The sequence below is a fragment of the Microplitis mediator genome, chromosome 10 (genome assembly GCF_029852145.1).
Source record: "Microplitis mediator isolate UGA2020A chromosome 10, iyMicMedi2.1, whole genome shotgun sequence".
Classification (NCBI taxonomy): domain Eukaryota; kingdom Metazoa; phylum Arthropoda; class Insecta; order Hymenoptera; family Braconidae; genus Microplitis; species Microplitis mediator.
In genome coordinates, this window is record NC_079978.1 from 2,595,135 (window position 1) to 2,612,433 (window position 17,299).

At 29.1% G+C, this 17,299-nt stretch overlaps 3 protein-coding genes across 24 annotated transcripts in view; 2 read left to right on the forward strand and 1 right to left on the reverse strand.

The window, feature by feature from the left end:
• The window catches only part of LOC130676142 (sodium channel protein para), a 37,643-nt gene extending 29,677 nt beyond the window's left edge, over window positions 1-7,966 (forward strand). For all 22 annotated transcript variants that reach the window (XM_057482150.1, XM_057482147.1, XM_057482154.1 and 19 more), the window contains 3 exons: window positions 77-347; window positions 1,206-1,510; window positions 1,595-7,966. In XM_057482150.1, the coding sequence (XP_057338133.1) occupies window positions 77-347; window positions 1,206-1,510; window positions 1,595-2,380 (1,362 nt within the window). In that variant the 3' untranslated portion in view covers window positions 2,381-7,966. The remainder of the gene's footprint in view (window positions 1-76; window positions 348-1,205; window positions 1,511-1,594) is intronic.
• Window positions 7,967-10,348: 2,382 nt separating this feature from the next.
• On the forward strand, window positions 10,349-14,556 carry LOC130676145 (putative ankyrin repeat protein RF_0381). The gene is made up of 2 exons (XM_057482170.1): window positions 10,349-10,515; window positions 12,466-14,556. Exon 2 carries the CDS (start codon window positions 12,481-12,483, stop codon window positions 14,332-14,334), a length of 1,854 nt encoding a protein of 617 aa, XP_057338153.1. The 5' UTR covers window positions 10,349-10,515; window positions 12,466-12,480; the 3' UTR covers window positions 14,335-14,556.
• Window positions 14,557-14,712: 156 nt separating this feature from the next.
• On the reverse strand, window positions 14,713-16,369 carry LOC130676146 (protein CREG1). The gene is made up of 5 exons (XM_057482171.1): window positions 15,874-16,369; window positions 15,645-15,799; window positions 15,373-15,492; window positions 15,209-15,290; window positions 14,713-15,137 (listed from the first exon to the last, which is right to left on the reverse strand). Exons 1-5 carry the CDS (start codon window positions 16,232-16,234, stop codon window positions 14,965-14,967), a joined length of 891 nt encoding a protein of 296 aa, XP_057338154.1. The 5' UTR covers window positions 16,235-16,369; the 3' UTR covers window positions 14,713-14,964.
• Between the last annotated feature and the right edge of the window lie 930 nt (window positions 16,370-17,299).

Consider the following 17,299-nt stretch of genomic DNA (forward strand, 5'->3'; position numbering starts at 1 on the left):
TACGCGCTAGAATTTTTTATGAAACCGAGTAACCAATTAAACCATAAATTCTTTTTTCTCTTCTTCTTGGTTGCAGTGGAGGCCACAAGCGATTGTGTTCGAAATAGTGACAGACAAAAAGTTCGATATGATAATTATGTTGTTCATCGGTTTGAACATGTTAACGATGACACTCGATCATTACCAACAGACTGCAACATTCAGCAATGTGCTTGATTACTTAAACATGATATTCATTGTGATATTCAGTAGCGAGTGTCTGATGAAGATTTTTGCTCTACGTTATCACTACTTCAAGGAGCCATGGAATCTCTTTGATTTTGTTGTTGTTATATTATCAATATTAGGTAATGTAACGTGATGATTACTTCAGTCGTATGACCCTACTGAAACGAAACCTTTGATGTTTAAACAGTGACCCTGTTTGCTTTCCAATGCACCTAAATTATTTAACAAAAAAAATTTATAAATAAGATAATTTATAATTTATCTGGTTTATGATTTACCGCATGTTTATTTTATAATTTGTATTTTTTTACTGCACCACTAAAAAACACAACAAAAGTGAACAGGTGTAACCCAAATAAAAACGTTTCAATTGAGTCGCAACGACTGATGGTTGTCATTACGTTATGTAGCCTCACATTGACGTTGTATATATGATATATGTGCTTCAATGTCGTTATTATTACTCTCATTTCAATGCATCAATAAGCCTCTCTCTCTATCTCTGAAGACTTTCGTGTAATCTCATAGTCATTAAATATGATAAGCTTGCACTCCAAGCGTTTTCATAAATGATTTATGAGTATTTATAATAGAATGTATAGTAAGTATGTGTAGCATGCCGAGAACGGTAATTTCAAATTTTATAATCAACCCATACACGTTGGGTAAGACATTTATTATGAACAATATTAATTAACATACTTCATTTTTTTTTATGAGTACTCTAATGACAGAAAACCTTTTTTTTTTGTAAACATTTAAACAGTTAGTAAACTAATAGAAGTAAATTAAAGTGCACACGTTAGATAATTCAATAGAAATAGATACTATAGATGAGAGAAGATAAGACATTTGACAAAAAAAAACTAAGCCATAACTAGAGGCTCGCATGTTCTAGTTTTTGATGCATCGTGAAATAGACACGATTTTTGAGTATCATAGGGATGAAATTAATATGATGTTGACACACTTTTTAGGTTTGGTCCTGAGTGACATTATTGAGAAGTACTTCGTCTCGCCTACGTTACTTCGAGTGGTGAGAGTCGCGAAAGTCGGACGAGTACTGCGTCTAGTAAAGGGTGCCAAGGGTATAAGAACGCTGTTGTTCGCCCTGGCCATGTCATTGCCGGCGCTCTTCAACATCTGCCTGCTGCTGTTCTTGGTGATGTTCATCTTCGCCATATTCGGCATGTCTTTCTTCATGCACGTGAAAGACAAGAGTGGCCTGGATGACGTCTACAACTTCAAGACTTTTGGACAATCAATGATTCTGCTGTTCCAGGTAGGTTATCAGCAATTTGGCTCATAAAGATCTTGGGAGTTCGAAAGCCCAGCAGACGAATGAAGGGTTTGGTTAAATTTTCAGATGTCAACGTCCGCGGGTTGGGACGGCGTGCTCGATGGTATAATAAACGAGGAGGACTGCCAGGAGCCTAACAATGAAATAGGATATCCTGGCAACTGTGGCTCGTCGACTATTGGAATTGCATACCTGCTATCGTACCTCGTCATCAGCTTCCTAATCGTCATCAACATGTACATCGCGGTGATATTAGAAAATTACTCACAAGCGACAGAAGATGTGCAGGAGGGATTGACCGATGATGACTACGATATGTACTATGAAATTTGGCAGCAATTCGACCCGGACGGTACGCAGTACATACGATATGACCAGCTCTCTGACTTCTTGGATGTACTGGAGCCCCCTTTGCAAATACATAAGCCGAATAAGTATAAGATCGTGTCGATGGATATTCCCATATGTAAGGGTGACCTTATGTTTTGCGTGGATATCCTCGATGCACTCACAAAAGACTTCTTCGCGAGAAAGGGTAATCCCATTGAAGAAACAGCAGAGCTGGGAGAAGTACAAGCCAGACCTGATGAGGTTGGCTATGAGCCGGTCTCGTCGACACTGTGGCGTCAGAGAGAGGAGTATTGCGCCAGGTTGATACAAAATGCCTGGCGCAAACACAAACAACAACGACTGGGAGGTCCCAGTGAGGAGAGCGACGACCCAGACATGGACCCGCGGGTAAGACAGACCGCGGTCCTCGTTGAGAGCGATGGATTCGTCACGAAAAATGGCCACCGTGTGGTCATCCACAGCCGATCCCCAAGTGTCACATCGCGAACAGCGGATGTCTGATTATCACTGCGGCAGCCGTCATTATCACTACCCCACCGTTGACCATTACAACGACCACCTCTCGACCCACCACCACCACCACCACCACCAACGCCACCCGTCAACTCCTCCTCTAATTAAATCTCACTGTCGTGCTGCTGCTATGAAATTCAACAGCCTTATTCATATAAATATTTATATATATATATTATATATATATATAAAATAAATAATTTAATTAAATAGTTTTATAAGCAACGTGACTTTGTCCTCGAGTTGCCTTTCGTCGGACCACTGCAAAAACTGTCACGTATATTAATTCTCGCCGTTAAAGAGCGATCGTCAGACACTTGGATCGTCAGTCCATGTTTATAAAAATAATAATAATAATAATAATAATAATAATAATAATAATAATAAATAAATAATAAATAATATAAATATTGAAGTAAAAAACCTCGAGCACGTCTCGATGTGTGTCTTGTTGTCAAAAATAATCTACATAACATCCGAGTACACGTTTTTACTCAATTGACTATCGTGCCCTTCCCCGACGGTTACTCTTCGCTTGCTTGTGTTCTATCTGCTATTATTATAACTTATCACACTTTATTTTATAATTATCATTATGTATTATATATTATTATTACTGGCAGCAAGAATACAGCCTCATCATAAATCGTAAATCATCAGTACGTATTTCGCGCTTCTTGTTTGCTCACCGAATTCGCTTCCCCTAAATATGGATTCGGATGACCAACGCACTATAAAATCGACATGCAACAACAATATAAATAACTGTGTGTTAAATATTAAGTGTCAAGATCTAAATGTGTGATCGAAGCGCGACTTTACGTATTATCAATCATCTGTGAGCGACGTAGCAAGAGAATCGAATTGTGTCTCGACGAGCACCATCTCCACGAATCATCTCGGCCGATTGCCCGATTGCAACAGTCAGCAGTTAATAGACAAAATAAATAAATATATAAATAATATATATATAAAAAAAAAACAAATCTATCGTCTCTGCCGCTTTGTCCAGTGTTTTTTACATTCTTTGTTATTCTTGTTACTTATTATTGTTTCTGTTATTGTCATTATTATTGTTATTATTATTAATTATTATTACTATTATCATTATTATTATTATTATATGTCTTAGTCTTGTTGTTACTATTATTATTATTGGTACCACCATCCTCGTGATGTTGAATCAATAAAATCACGCGTATAAATACATATAATAATATGTAATATATATACTATATATATTTTGCAATATTTACTTTGTAAAAAAAATTTAAAAGTACTCATGTTGTGTGACGATTTTATTTATTTGCTTTTCGTTTAACGGATACCGATTTCTCGTTTTTCGTCGTAACGCAATCTCTCAATGCATTAAAATATATATATATATATATATAAATAAATATATGTATAGCTCTAGCTTTTTCTATTTGAATGAATGAATGGTTGCAATAATGGCAAATAAAATATACGGTCGCGAGTTTTAATAATTTATTTAAAAAATAAATATGACAAAATTTGCTGTTATTGTTTGTAATATAATTTTTGGTATAATCGTAAAAAAAAAAAAAATGGATAATAGTAATAAAACTCGCGAGGGTTTTGATCAGTAAAAAAAAATTAAATACACAAGACCGTAAAAATGGCGAATGCTTAAAAGTGAAAATGCGTAATAGTAATTAAAATAATTCCACTCAACGATTGCCAGCATAATTAAATAATTACGAGATTGAAGTTACGTATGAAATAATAACGCGGACTAGTAAAAAATTTTGAGATAAAATTTAAAAGACAAACAACAAAAATATATATAAGAAAGAGAAAAGTCTTTTGCGTGAGCAAAGTTACGGATTAATTAGTTAATTAATAAATAAATAAATTAATTTATTATAAATATATGTGTATATATTTATATGTATACATATATATTGTAAGTTATTAATAATATTAAGTGTAAGATAGACGTGTATGATGAAAAGCTCACTCGTAATGAGTAATCGTCGCATGCGAACTATCGGCCGCGCTTATTAATATTTTTAATTTATTATTCTATTCAATTAAATATTTTTTATATCATTTTTTTACAACTTACTCTCTCGAGACACCGGTATAAAAAATAAAATAAAAAAAAACCTTTCTCCATTGTCACGGTAATGCTAACACACGACATAATTAGCTTTAAATTAATTACAGCGAATTAATTACCATTAGCTTAATTGACCTCTATTATTGTTATTATTTAATTAAGCGCAACACCATGCATACTAAATGCTACTTAAATTATTTATTAATCACACCATGTATCATTTAATAATACTTATTATGATTTAATGCTAATTATATAAGTGCATCCATTAAAGTTTAATAGATTTTAATAATTATATTGCTTTATGTACACGCTAATTTATCACGACTGTTAATTTTCTATTCTATTATTTATATGTTCAAATTTTAATCATATAGATATTTATCATAATGTTAATAATTTTGTTATTATAATTATAAAGAAAAAAATTTTATCATAAATTCTAATAAAAAAAATTAAAAATAAAATAAAGGAAACGCAAGACTAATTGTTACTGACTTACAGGCTCTAGTTAATTGTTATAAAATTCATTTTTATAATTTACATTCACTAGTAACTAAAATATCTTGCGTTTCAGTAAAAAATCTAGGCTTAATTAAATAAATTAAAAAATTAAAAAAAACATTTATATAAAAAAAAAACACATTGTAGGATAAAAACGCTTATCTTACAACAAGCAAACCAATGTTCATTACTCTATAAGCTATAGAAGCTCAAAAAAAATAAAATAAATAAAAATCATTTTAAATTAATCGTACAAAAATTATTCTCACTAAACGTTAAATCTGCTTATGAACTTATTACTACTGTAGAATATTTATCATTAAGCATAAATCGAATCTATATTCCTTTTTCTACGTACAGTAGTATTTTCTCTACTCAACATCTTCACTGTCAGCAAATAAATATTTTTATTTATTTATTTGTTACACGGAGAAATTATTCTTGATTTAAATACTATGGTGTGATACTAAAACTGGACCATGTTACCCACCATCAGAAATTGTAATACACACATGCAAAAATTTCTATGACCATAAAAAAATTTACTACGTTACAGTAAATTGCAATGACCATAAAAAAATTTACTAGGTCACGGTAATTCGTCATTTTTTACAATTACCATAGTAATTTTCATACGTGTCTACTTGAATTTCTAATGGTGGCCAACATGGTCCAGCTCTACTATGACACCATAAGATTTTCCTCAAGAATTTTCTCCATGTACCAATCAAACAAATAAATAATTACTCCCACCCGTCGTCATTCCATCGAATTTATCACAAAGGAGGTTTCACACAATCATTTAATAATTTAAAATAATAAATAATTAACAAATAATAAATAAATAATTTATATATTCAATTATTTGTACAATTAATTTATTTAACAATAAGAGAATGAATGGGAAACCTTCTTAATTATCGACGAGATTGCCTTGATTGCGACATGCTCGAATTAAAAATACAAAATCAATAATAATAATAAAAATAATAATAATAATAATAATAATAATAATAATAATAATAATAATAATAATAATAATAATAATAATAATAATAATGATAAATAAATTGTGTATTGAGTTTTAGATGCTGTAATATGTGCAAATAATTCTTATCACGTCATTTGTATGCATTTTCACATACACATGTATATTTTCGGTAATTAGCTTAAAAAAGATTCATGCATATATATATACATAAATATATATGTATATATAATCATCAATAGAAGCAATAAGTAAAATAAAATTTATAATAATAAATAAATAAGTAATAATAATAATAATAATAATAATAAATGCGGTTGTTTATTGAGTGTCGTATAAAAATGATTACCTGATTTTTCCCCAAATCATTTGAATCAATTTATGGACACGCGATAAACGAACGCACGCAAGTGTTACTTGCTAATAATAATGACATTAATATTAATATTAATATAATGATATAAATACTAAAATAAAAATCCTCGATATTTCCACATTTAACGATTTCTAGGTAAGTTTCGCGCGTGTATGATATTTAAAAATATATAAACAAACACAATGTGATTATCTGAAGGCTTTAAGTGTGAATATTTCGAAATATCAAGGAAAGAATATTTAAAAACAATTTAAACAAATAAATATATATATTAATATATGAAAATGAATGAGGAAGAATATTAGGCACGAGCTGAGAAATTTTAACTTCCCCTAAAAAATTATTAGCTCGCGTAAATAAAATTTATCTCGGTGTTTTAATATTTTTCCTGGCTCTGATTAAAGGATCCTGATTATATCAATTATTTATTGATATATATGTACACATACGTGTTTGTGTATGAGTACATATGTATTTATAAATTTATTAATTAATAAGAATGTTAAAGAATTGAAGTTTTTAAATATTTGGCTTATTAATTAACCGGTAGTAGCGATAATGGGGAGAGTATGTCTATCGTTTGATGATATCGTTTTATCTATAAATATGTTGGCTTGTATTTTTAAAAAATTATACGTTTTGTTTTTAATAATAATAATTTTAAAAAATATATTAAAACCGTAACGCTGAGAAATATATATATATATTATAAATCAACGTACTTTCTCCGTGAACGATACTGCCGTTATTCATAAGTTATTGTCACAAATGATTATAAAAAACTAAATAAATAAAATAAAACTAGATGACTTGGAGTGGAAATGTATCAAAGAATATATATAAATTATAAATTTATGAGTATTAGTAAAAAAAATATGCGGACTCGTTGAGCGACAGACATAAACTTGGACTTAAAGTGATTTAAAAAAAACTATTATAAATAAATAAAATATAATTATTATAAAAAAAAAATCCGGACGTCGATAAAACGATATATCAAGAAGCGACTTTGAGCTTTCTTACAATTAAATTTATTAAAAATCTCTAATTGCAATCATAAGATAATAAAAGTAAAATATTAACAATGATAGACAGCTAATTAATGTAATGTGCAACGCTAAAAAAAAAATCAGAGCCTGTCGGCCAGTAATTTAAAAGCAACTGCCATGGGTTAAGCTAAGCTAGATCGGCTGAGAATAAAATTTTCAACAAACTAGCTACCAAAATAATTAATAAACTTTTAAAAGTTAACAAATCACGATGGTAACTATAAAAAATAAATAAAGATTTTAAAAACAAAAATATATATATATTAATTGAGATACTGTCCATTATAAACACGTTCTGTTACAATTACGAATTACTGTACTGTAATGAACAAAAAAAATGGAGTTTATTATATCGTGGTATGATAAAAATAAATAAAACAAACAAACTATAGAAATGAATGAGTAAAAAATAAATTAAAGAGATAAATAAAAAAAGGCAAAAACCAAAAAATAAAATATGAGTTATTTGCACAATATTATAAATAATTAATGTTTATTACGATTAAATGAATTTAAAGAGCAAATAATGCAAAGAAAATAAAACGTTGTTAAATAATTAATACAAGATGATGAATTAAAACTAAATAAAAACGAATAAATAAAAAACGAGCAAAAACAATAAATGATTTTAGTGAAGGATTGATATTGGATCAAAAAATAAAATTTGTTTGTTATTTATTATAGTTTAAACGATTCGTATATTATTAGTTACTGTAATTATGTAATTCCTACGATTAATATAGTTAACAATTAACAAGTTGTTACCGCTTTGTTATACACAATATAATTAATACATGATAAGATTATAAAGTATGCCAATGCATCGTTGATTGGTCCTTTACTTTAGGCTATAATTACTATTAAATAATGTCTTTACTATTTTTTCTAACAACTTTTTTTTATTTTAGCTAAAACTAAGACTTTAGTTACTTCTCGTCGCAAATAAATGCGTGTCAAGATAAACTTGTCTGCGTATACATTTAGCTTTTCTCTTACAATCCGATAATTGGTTGGTTGATTCGCGTGGCCGACGGATGAACACATTTTACAGAAATATTTTCAATAAATGATTTAAAAAATAACACACTGTCCTTTATATTTATTTTTTTAATTTATTTATCAACCAGCTCTCCCAGGAAAAGGTTTTTCTGTACATTACCGAGCTCTTTTTGTAATAAATCAATTTTAAATTTATTATTTATTATTTTTAAATCAAAGTATCATTAAGTGTTTTATAAAATAATATATAAATATATAAAGATATTTATTTTCGTTTTAATTATCGAGTCTGGACAGTCGTTTCTTTCCGTGCTGCGTCTTGCAACAACTGGGTGTCAACTTCATCGTGAGGCAGTTGCACGTATCGGACAACGGATCCTCGTATGAAGCAATTTTTCACTGATTGCTGGAGTAATTTTAAAAGTTACATACTTTTATATATTATTTTCTAGTTTTATTTTTTTATATTACTAATTGCGCATTTACATAGATCGGAAATAAGTCTACCCAAATTTTAAGTTTACTCGGGTCAACAAGTGGTCCCAGATAACTGATCTCGGGACAACTGATCGCTAAATAGCACAGAGGTACCGTTTTTTGTCACTTTAGGGCCAGTTTTGGACACTAATGAAAAAAAAAACTAATATTTGAAACAATGAATAAGAAATTTACTACTTTCAAGTACGAAACTTGAATCATTTACTGAGAATGTATGAGGATAAATTGGGATAAATCAGGATGGGTGTAGATGGATGAGGATAATCATGAATTTTCCTATCTATTTCCATGATTGTTCCTCGCTTTCCGACGTCGGAAATCGCAAACAGCAAATCTCAAATTCGACTCCACCGTCCATCTTACGGCATTAAATAACTGGTACAAATAAATAAAGTGGGCTTGGCTTTGGGACATCGATAAGATATCAATTTTGAGGCTGTTTCTTGATCTAAGGATCAGGAACCAAAATTTTGATATAACAGAAATTTCTATCACCGAAAAAATATCTGCTTAAAAGCCTTGAGATGAGTGAAAAAAAGTAAATTACCAATGGTAAAATAAGTCAGCTAAACAATTTTTTACTTCAAATGACTTTTTAAAGACGAAAAGAAAAATAGAACTTTTCTATAACGTCTAAGACCAACATCTGTACGTCTTATTCGCGTAAAGAGATTTGTCTTGTCCTTTTAAAAGACATCTTAAAGTTGACTCTGTGCTACTTGGGCATCAGTAGGATCAGATGTAGGATCACTTGTTGATCAGCTGACATGGAACCTCTAGGTAAACCCGTTTATGATAGAAATGTAAATGCGCTTGCAAATTAATGTCAATTAATAAAATTATAATAAAAAACAAAATCATACCATGTGTGGATATTTATCTGGATCTGTGACACTGATATCAGTTAATTTAATATTTAAATACTGATCTACTGAGTGTAGAGTACCGCAGATACTGAAACAAATTTTTTTTAAATAGATATTATTGATGCTGGTGTTTATTTAATTATCTCTGCAGACTGGAGCATTGGTGCTCTCAAATATAAAAAAAAAAGTTATCAATTAAAAGTATCATTGATTTATTACCTGAGATCATTTTTTAATTCAACTACTACGTCTTTACCGATCAGGGATTTGAAAAACGAGTAAAACAACTGAAAAATAAAATAATATAAATAGAATGATGTTTTGAATTTTGCATTATAGGTTAGAATAAATAGAGGAATAAATTTAATTAAATAACGAGTACTTACCATCTTTCTGACGATTTATTATTGTGAGTATTGACAATCAGTTTATTTATATTCAAACTTTCATAAAATATTTTATTTACTTTGGGTATTTTTTAAATTATTTTTATAAATGTTAGACAAGACCGACAACACTTACGTTTGACCGCGAAATATGATTGGGCAGAGACAGGAGAGCAAAAGTCTATATGACCAACAATGGTAACACAGAAAGTGATTTTTGTGCTTACAATTGATGTCATTACTTTCATTTAACAATGTAAATAAATATGTTGTGTTAATTGTTAATTGTGTTAATTATTTGTTAAAAAAAATTAACAATTAAAAGAAAATTGGAGTTTCTGTGAATTTTTGTTGCTCATTAAATTAAACGCAAAGTAAGTTGATTTTTAAAATATATAATTATATAAGAGACAAAACAATAAGATAGAGGTTAAAATAAAGTAATTAATTAATTAATATTTTATCTAATGATTTTTGATGTTGGAAATGGCAGTCATTAAAAAAAATATGATACTGAAGTTAGCCGAGGTCTGATAATTTTTGAATTTTTCTTTAAAACGATAAATTATAAAAAAAAAAAATATTTGAAAAAATTGTACCTGTAGTTTTTTAAATTTTCTACATGTGCATATTTTTATTTTTTTTTTCTTGTAATTGATCTGTTGAAAAAAAATTCAAAAACTCTTAACTGTCTGCTAACTTCAGGATTTTAAAAATCATATAAAGAATTTTCAAAAATTTTCTTATGTATATTTTTAAAAAAAATTTCTGATGACAATTGACTTGGTGATTAAAGTTGTCAGATGTCTGCTACATTTACACTCATACTTATTTTCCACAAACAAAGTAAATATTGACAGGTAATAGTATATTACTCAACTAGGGAAGTAATATACTATAAAAATGGATGTAAGAAATTTTTAAAAATTTTCTGATGACAACTAACTTGGTAATTAAAAACACTAAGGGTTCATTCGGAAATGCTTTAGCTTATGAGTGTGAATGTAGCAGACATCAGACAAATTTAATGATCCTGAAGTTAGCAGACAATTAGTAATTTTCGGATTTTTTTTTTTTAACAAATCAATTACAAAAAAACGAAAACTAAAAATATGCACATGTAGAAAATTTAAAAAACTACAAGTGCAATTTTTTCAAATATTTTTTTTTTTACAATTTATTGTTTAAAAAAAAGTCCAAAAATTATTAGACGTCGGCTAACTTCAATATCATCAAATTTGAAATTATAAATAAATAGAGTAAATAATTGATAAAATAAAATTTAAAAAAAAATGCGCTTTTTTTGTAAATATTATTTGTTTAATTATTTACTCTCTTTATTTATAATTTCAAATTTGTCTGATGTCTGCTACATTCACACTCATCTTTAGCTTTAACTACTAGAGTTAAAGCTACAGCATTTTCAGATTCACCCAGACTAAAAAATATATTCGAAATTTTTTATTATTATTTATTATTCTCGTTATTTGCGCGGTAAATATAAACGTTTGAACAATGAATTATTAGAAACTAGAGAAAAAAAAAATCATACGACAAAATCTAATGGCGTCAGAATAAGATATAAAATTATTTAAAATATTTAAAAAAACACTTGAGTGTTTGAACAAACCTTGGCGGGGAAATAATATGCAGAAGGGTATCCTAATACACTTGGAGATTTGAATTAAATTGCTCCAAGAGTATTGCAGCTAAAAAAACGTCACTTAACTGCTATTTCCCCACCAGACGATGCCAGATGATTTTGCTCAGGAACCAGGAAGTTATCAGCATCAGCCATCAGCAACACTTTACACTACCACTGAACACTTAACACTTTACGACACCACAGACACTTTGCACAATTTACATTATACAAAACACTGCACAATTTAATTAAACAATAACTATGAGCCACAAATTACACGACGCCACTGCAATACTTTGTTTCAATTCAAATGTAGAGAAGGGTCTGGACTATAACTGCCACTATCGATGATACTGACTGCCGCTATCGAACCGTCAGTTGATACGAAGCAATCGATTTTGCGATTAATTCAACCGCCCCTATTATAGTAAAAATTTGAACGTCGGCGCGAAATTTGAAAATTTAAATTCAATCATTTTATTAAAAATTACTTGTGTCAATAATTATATCAATTAGAGTGCATTCGGAAATGATCTAGCACTAGCTCTCGCTACATGACAACTCTCGGCTACAGCTAGAGCTCGAAAATTTCTAAATGCGCCATAAAATTGTCAGATGTCAGCTATTTTCCGCATCATAATGATTTTTAAATAGTAATAATTTTTTTTTTTTTTTTCAGATTGTAAATAAAATAATGAAGAATTTAAATCTCTATAATTTACTGCGGAATGCAATCAGAGATGATAATATCATCGATGTTGAATATGTACTAAATATAATTGATGTCAACATAATAAATAAATCACTGGAAAGTTTAATCGATCTGGCAATCAAACACAAACGTTATGAAGTTATAAAATTATTAATGAACAATATGCTTGAGGACAAGTTTACTCCAGAAATATGCGTGAAATTACTCCCTCATTTACTGTTAATTCAAAGAGGAGCTCGTGACACAGAAGTAATCGTGACCAAGGGTCTTGATCTTATGATCGATGATCAAAATATAAATCAAAGTATTTTGTATCTTGCTGTCAAGTACCGACTTTACCGTATCGTTGAAAAAATTTTGCAACGTAAAGTTGATGTCAATTTTATTTACCATAAAAAATCAGAATCTAAAACTCCATTATTGATAGCATGTGAAAACAATGATCTCCAAATGGCAAAACTGCTTCTGGGCAACGGAGCGGATCCAAATGTTGGCGTATTTTCAAATTCTAATTTTCTGTACAACGGCTACCCAATTCACAAAGCAATCAAGACTGGAAATCTTGAGCTTATAGAAGAATTGATAAATCATGGCGTTGATTTAAACCATAAGTATAAATACGGCCGCTGTTATTATTCGATTCTCCGTTTCGCCTGCGGAGCGGCAAATAATTTAAAAATAATAAAACTCCTCGTAGAACGGGGTGCTGATGTAAATTCAAAAGATAATTTTGGTCTGCAACCAGTTTGTCATGTTCTTCATCCGAACTCCCGGGAAATTTTCAAATATTTTATTGAAAGTCGAAATTTAAAGCTCGGCTTCAAAAGCGCTGAGTCAATACTGAATGTTGGTGTTCAATTAAATTATCAGGATAATGTTCATTGTTTATTTAAGCTGATAAATAATTTAAATCCACGTGATTACTTAAGGTATCAGATAGATGGTTATTTAATAAATAATAAGAATTCAAAGAGGCCGATACTCCATTTGGCTGCTCGGTATAACAACGCAGCCTGCATTGACATACTTGTAAGAAATGATGCTGATGTAAATTTGAAAAATAAATACGGAAGAACGCCGCTCCACGTGGCATTCCGTCACAAAAACTATCATTTTATTAACAATATTTTGAAATATGGCGCCGATATTAATGCCGTGTGTAATAAAGGACATTTGCCACTGGAATATATTATCAGTAGAAAACTTTATGGGACTGACTATGGTATAGATGATGAAGACCGAGTCAAAGATGATGAAGATCAAGTCGAAGATGATGAAGACCAAGTGGATGATGCTGATGAGGATCAGGTGGAAGTCGATGACAATAATGAGGACCAGTTAGACAATGAGCTGGACAATGAAGTTGATGGTTTTCTTCAACATATTGTTAAGATGAAGGTTGTTAATTTATATGTCAGTGATAAAAATTATAAATATGCGATCTGCAAGTCCAAGGATCCGTTCGAGCATCGAGATGTTTATCTAAAAGAAATTGAAGCCATGAAAAATGATGTTATCAGTGATGGCATTACGTACTATGATATTGTGAAGGCTGATGTGTACAGACTTGTTAATTATTTGAATAATCGTAACATTTTTGAGACTCTCAAAGACACTAGTAATTATGATAATAAATTTCCTCAGTACGCTGATATTATCAGTGGCATTTTCCAAGCAGGATTTGCTAAGAAAAAATTACTAGATGACGTCTACGCGTGTCCTATTTTCGATTATTTGTTCCAAGTGCTGCCGTATACTTTTATGAGGGAAATGATTGAACACTTTGACAATCTTGAATTAAGAGATGTCATAAACAAGCATAAATTTTTCCGATAAAAATTCTCTGTTATTTTTTTTAAATTTTAAAATATTTATATAATTTTTAATAAAGACTTCTTTAGTTTAAATAAATTATTTTTCATCATTTAATTTTTCAATCTTAGCTATTTTATCATCAGTAATATATTTATATACGTCATACAAATGTTTATCAAAAATATAACGTATCGTATTTCACTGATTATATTCAATCAACTTTAATTTCTAAGAAATACCAGCGCATCATTACCGGAAGTGGAATTAAAGTTTTGTTTATTTATTTTTAACGTATCTATTTTTTTTTGAATTCATACTTAAATGAAACTCTAATTATTAAATAAGATAAAATATATAAAGTAAAATAATAATAATAAATATCAGTTTTTTATACATTTAAAAAAATAATTTTTATTATGTCGTAAAGTATACATTAAATTTCATCATTAATGTGCTCGTTCTCTTGATTGCACTTTTTAAAATAATCACCAATAAAATCAAGAATTTAATTAAATAGATAACGAAAAAAATATTTAATTACTTTACTTATGAGCATGAATTTAATAGTATAAAAATATTCTTAGTTTTGATTTAAAACAATGAAATTAATCATTCAGTAATAAACATTAATTACAAATATAATAATAATAATTAAAGCTGATTAACAGATGGCACTTGATAATCATAACTTTCATGATTATTGCGCCCAGGTGACAGAGGCGGCGGATTAAAATAATCTTTTACTGACACAAATTTCGCACCTCCAAACATATCGAGCACCGCGATAAAGAATATCTTCAATTTCGCAAAGTAAAAGTCGTGATCTAAAAATTATCAACATTAAATATAAATATATAATGACAAGTCGTATATTTTTATTCGAATTTATTTATACCTGTTGGCATGTAGCGCAAACTTGGATGACGTTCGTAAATCGCGTTCTGCGCAACAAGAAATTCCGAGCTCTTTGGATCAATCTAGATTTTTTCATCAAAATAATCAATCAATTTTTCAAATTTATCATTTATCCTTATAATTATTTATTTAAAATATACCTACTTTTTGAACTTTCCCGCTCAAAATAGTACGCGCGCATCTTGGGTCTATTGGTTCCATGTCTTTCTGAGTACAATAAGAACCTTGAGCCAAGGTCACCATGAGCGTTGCACGTGGGTCTTCCTGATGTCAAAAACAGATAAAAATAAATTCCTCCTTTCACTTTAATTACAGTTAATCTCATTGTCATTAATCTTATCATGATACTCAACATTAAGACTGAGTAACTTGATTAAAAAAATTAAATTACAGTTATTGAATAATAATTTACATACTTTAAGATCTTTTGACGTAAAATCCAAAGGTGTAAGAAACATATAAGGAACTCCAGATCCATTACCCCGAGGTCCATCACTCAAAGCGACGACATTAGCAAAAGGAAATGAATTTATTCCCTGTTGTCTACTGATAGTAGCAACGGATGTCCAATCTATCAATTAAATTAATTAATATTTTTAGCTCTACATTTATAATTATAGTAAAAAATAAATTATTGATATTTACTTGACTGATTTACGACATACCGGCCTACCAAAGCCGGATGATCATCCGGAGGAACATCACCAGGTGAATTATTTACGTCTTTCAAACTTGATCCATCATAATCGATACTTTCTCTCCTTGACTCATCAGTATAATAATTATTTTTATCCTGTTTATAATTATTATTTATTTTTTTAAATTTTCTCCACTCTTTGAAATCCTTAAATTCTTTGAATTCTTCAAATTCACGCCAAAGTTGCTCATCATCCTCAAACTGTCGTGGTGAATATCGTTTTTTCGCGTTGGCAAAATGTAATTCCATATAAATAATATTTATTATAAATAATGAAACTAAAAAAAATTTATTTAATTTATAACCCATTGTAATTTCGAAAGAAAATTTGAAATTTAAAAAAAAATCTAAACGAGGAAACAAACAGCTCTGATAGCTGATACGTGACAAATGACATAAACGTTATGAATTCCGACTGCTAATGACTGTGAGAATTAGTTATTAATCATGTTGTAAGAGTGACAGTGACAGATGTAGGTATAATATTAATTTCATTGGGTCAATGATGCCATCAGTAATGATTTTATCTAGAGATTTTAAGTTTCAGTAAATGCCAGCTTGGATTCAATCAGCGGCGCGCTTATTATTTTGAATTTAATATCGCCAGTATTTTTTAGCCACACTTATTATTTTTAATATCTCAGTACTGCGTATGTATATATACATATATATAGATATATATCGGTCAATAAACCGTTATACGATAGATTTAAAAAGTAAAATAAATAATAATGTAAAATGTTTTATGTTGAAAGTTATATTAGTCATGATGACTAACAACAGGTACCAGGCGAACAACATCCGCGTGCTAGGATTTTATTTAAATAATGATCCTGAAGCTGGACAATTAACAATTTTTTAATTTTCTTTTTCAACAAATCAATTACAAAAAAAAAAAAATAAAAATATGCACATGTAGAAAATTTAAAAAACTACAGGCGCAATTTTATGATACTGAAGTTAGCAAACGTCAAATAATTTTTGGAATTTAAAAAAAAATGATAAATTATAAAAAAAAAAATATTTTGAAAAATTGCACTTGTAGATTTTTTTATTTTCTACATGTGCATTTTTTTAGTTTTTTTATTTTTGCAATTGATTTGGTGAAAAAAAAATCCAAAAATTGTTGATTGTCTGCTAACTTCTGGATCATGCAATTTTTTGAATTATTTTTTTTTTGTGGGAATTCTTTAAATTTTTGAATAAATAATTAAAATGTAAATGGAGTAAAAATATAAAAAAATGCATATTTACATAAATGCAAAATCCATGCGCACATTTTTTCAAATTTCATTTTTTTAATTCATTTATTTATTTTTTTGAAATTCGTAAAATGTCTCATGTCTGCTACATTCGCACTCATAAGTAAGTAGG

Coding starts and splice junctions, on each gene's coding strand:
- LOC130676145 (XM_057482170.1), top strand. CDS start 12,481: ATGAAGAATTTAAATCTCTATAATTTACTGCGGAATGCAATCAGAGAT.
- LOC130676146 (XM_057482171.1), bottom strand. CDS start 16,234: ATGGGTTATAAATTAAATAAATTTTTTTTAGTTTCATTATTTATAATA. Junction 15,493..15,644: donor TTACGTCAAAAGATCTTAAA/GTATGTAAATTA, acceptor TTTTGACATCAG/GAAGACCCACGTGCAACGCT. Junction 15,138..15,208: donor TTTGCGCTACATGCCAACAG/GTATAAATAAAT, acceptor GATAATTTTTAG/ATCACGACTTTTACTTTGCG.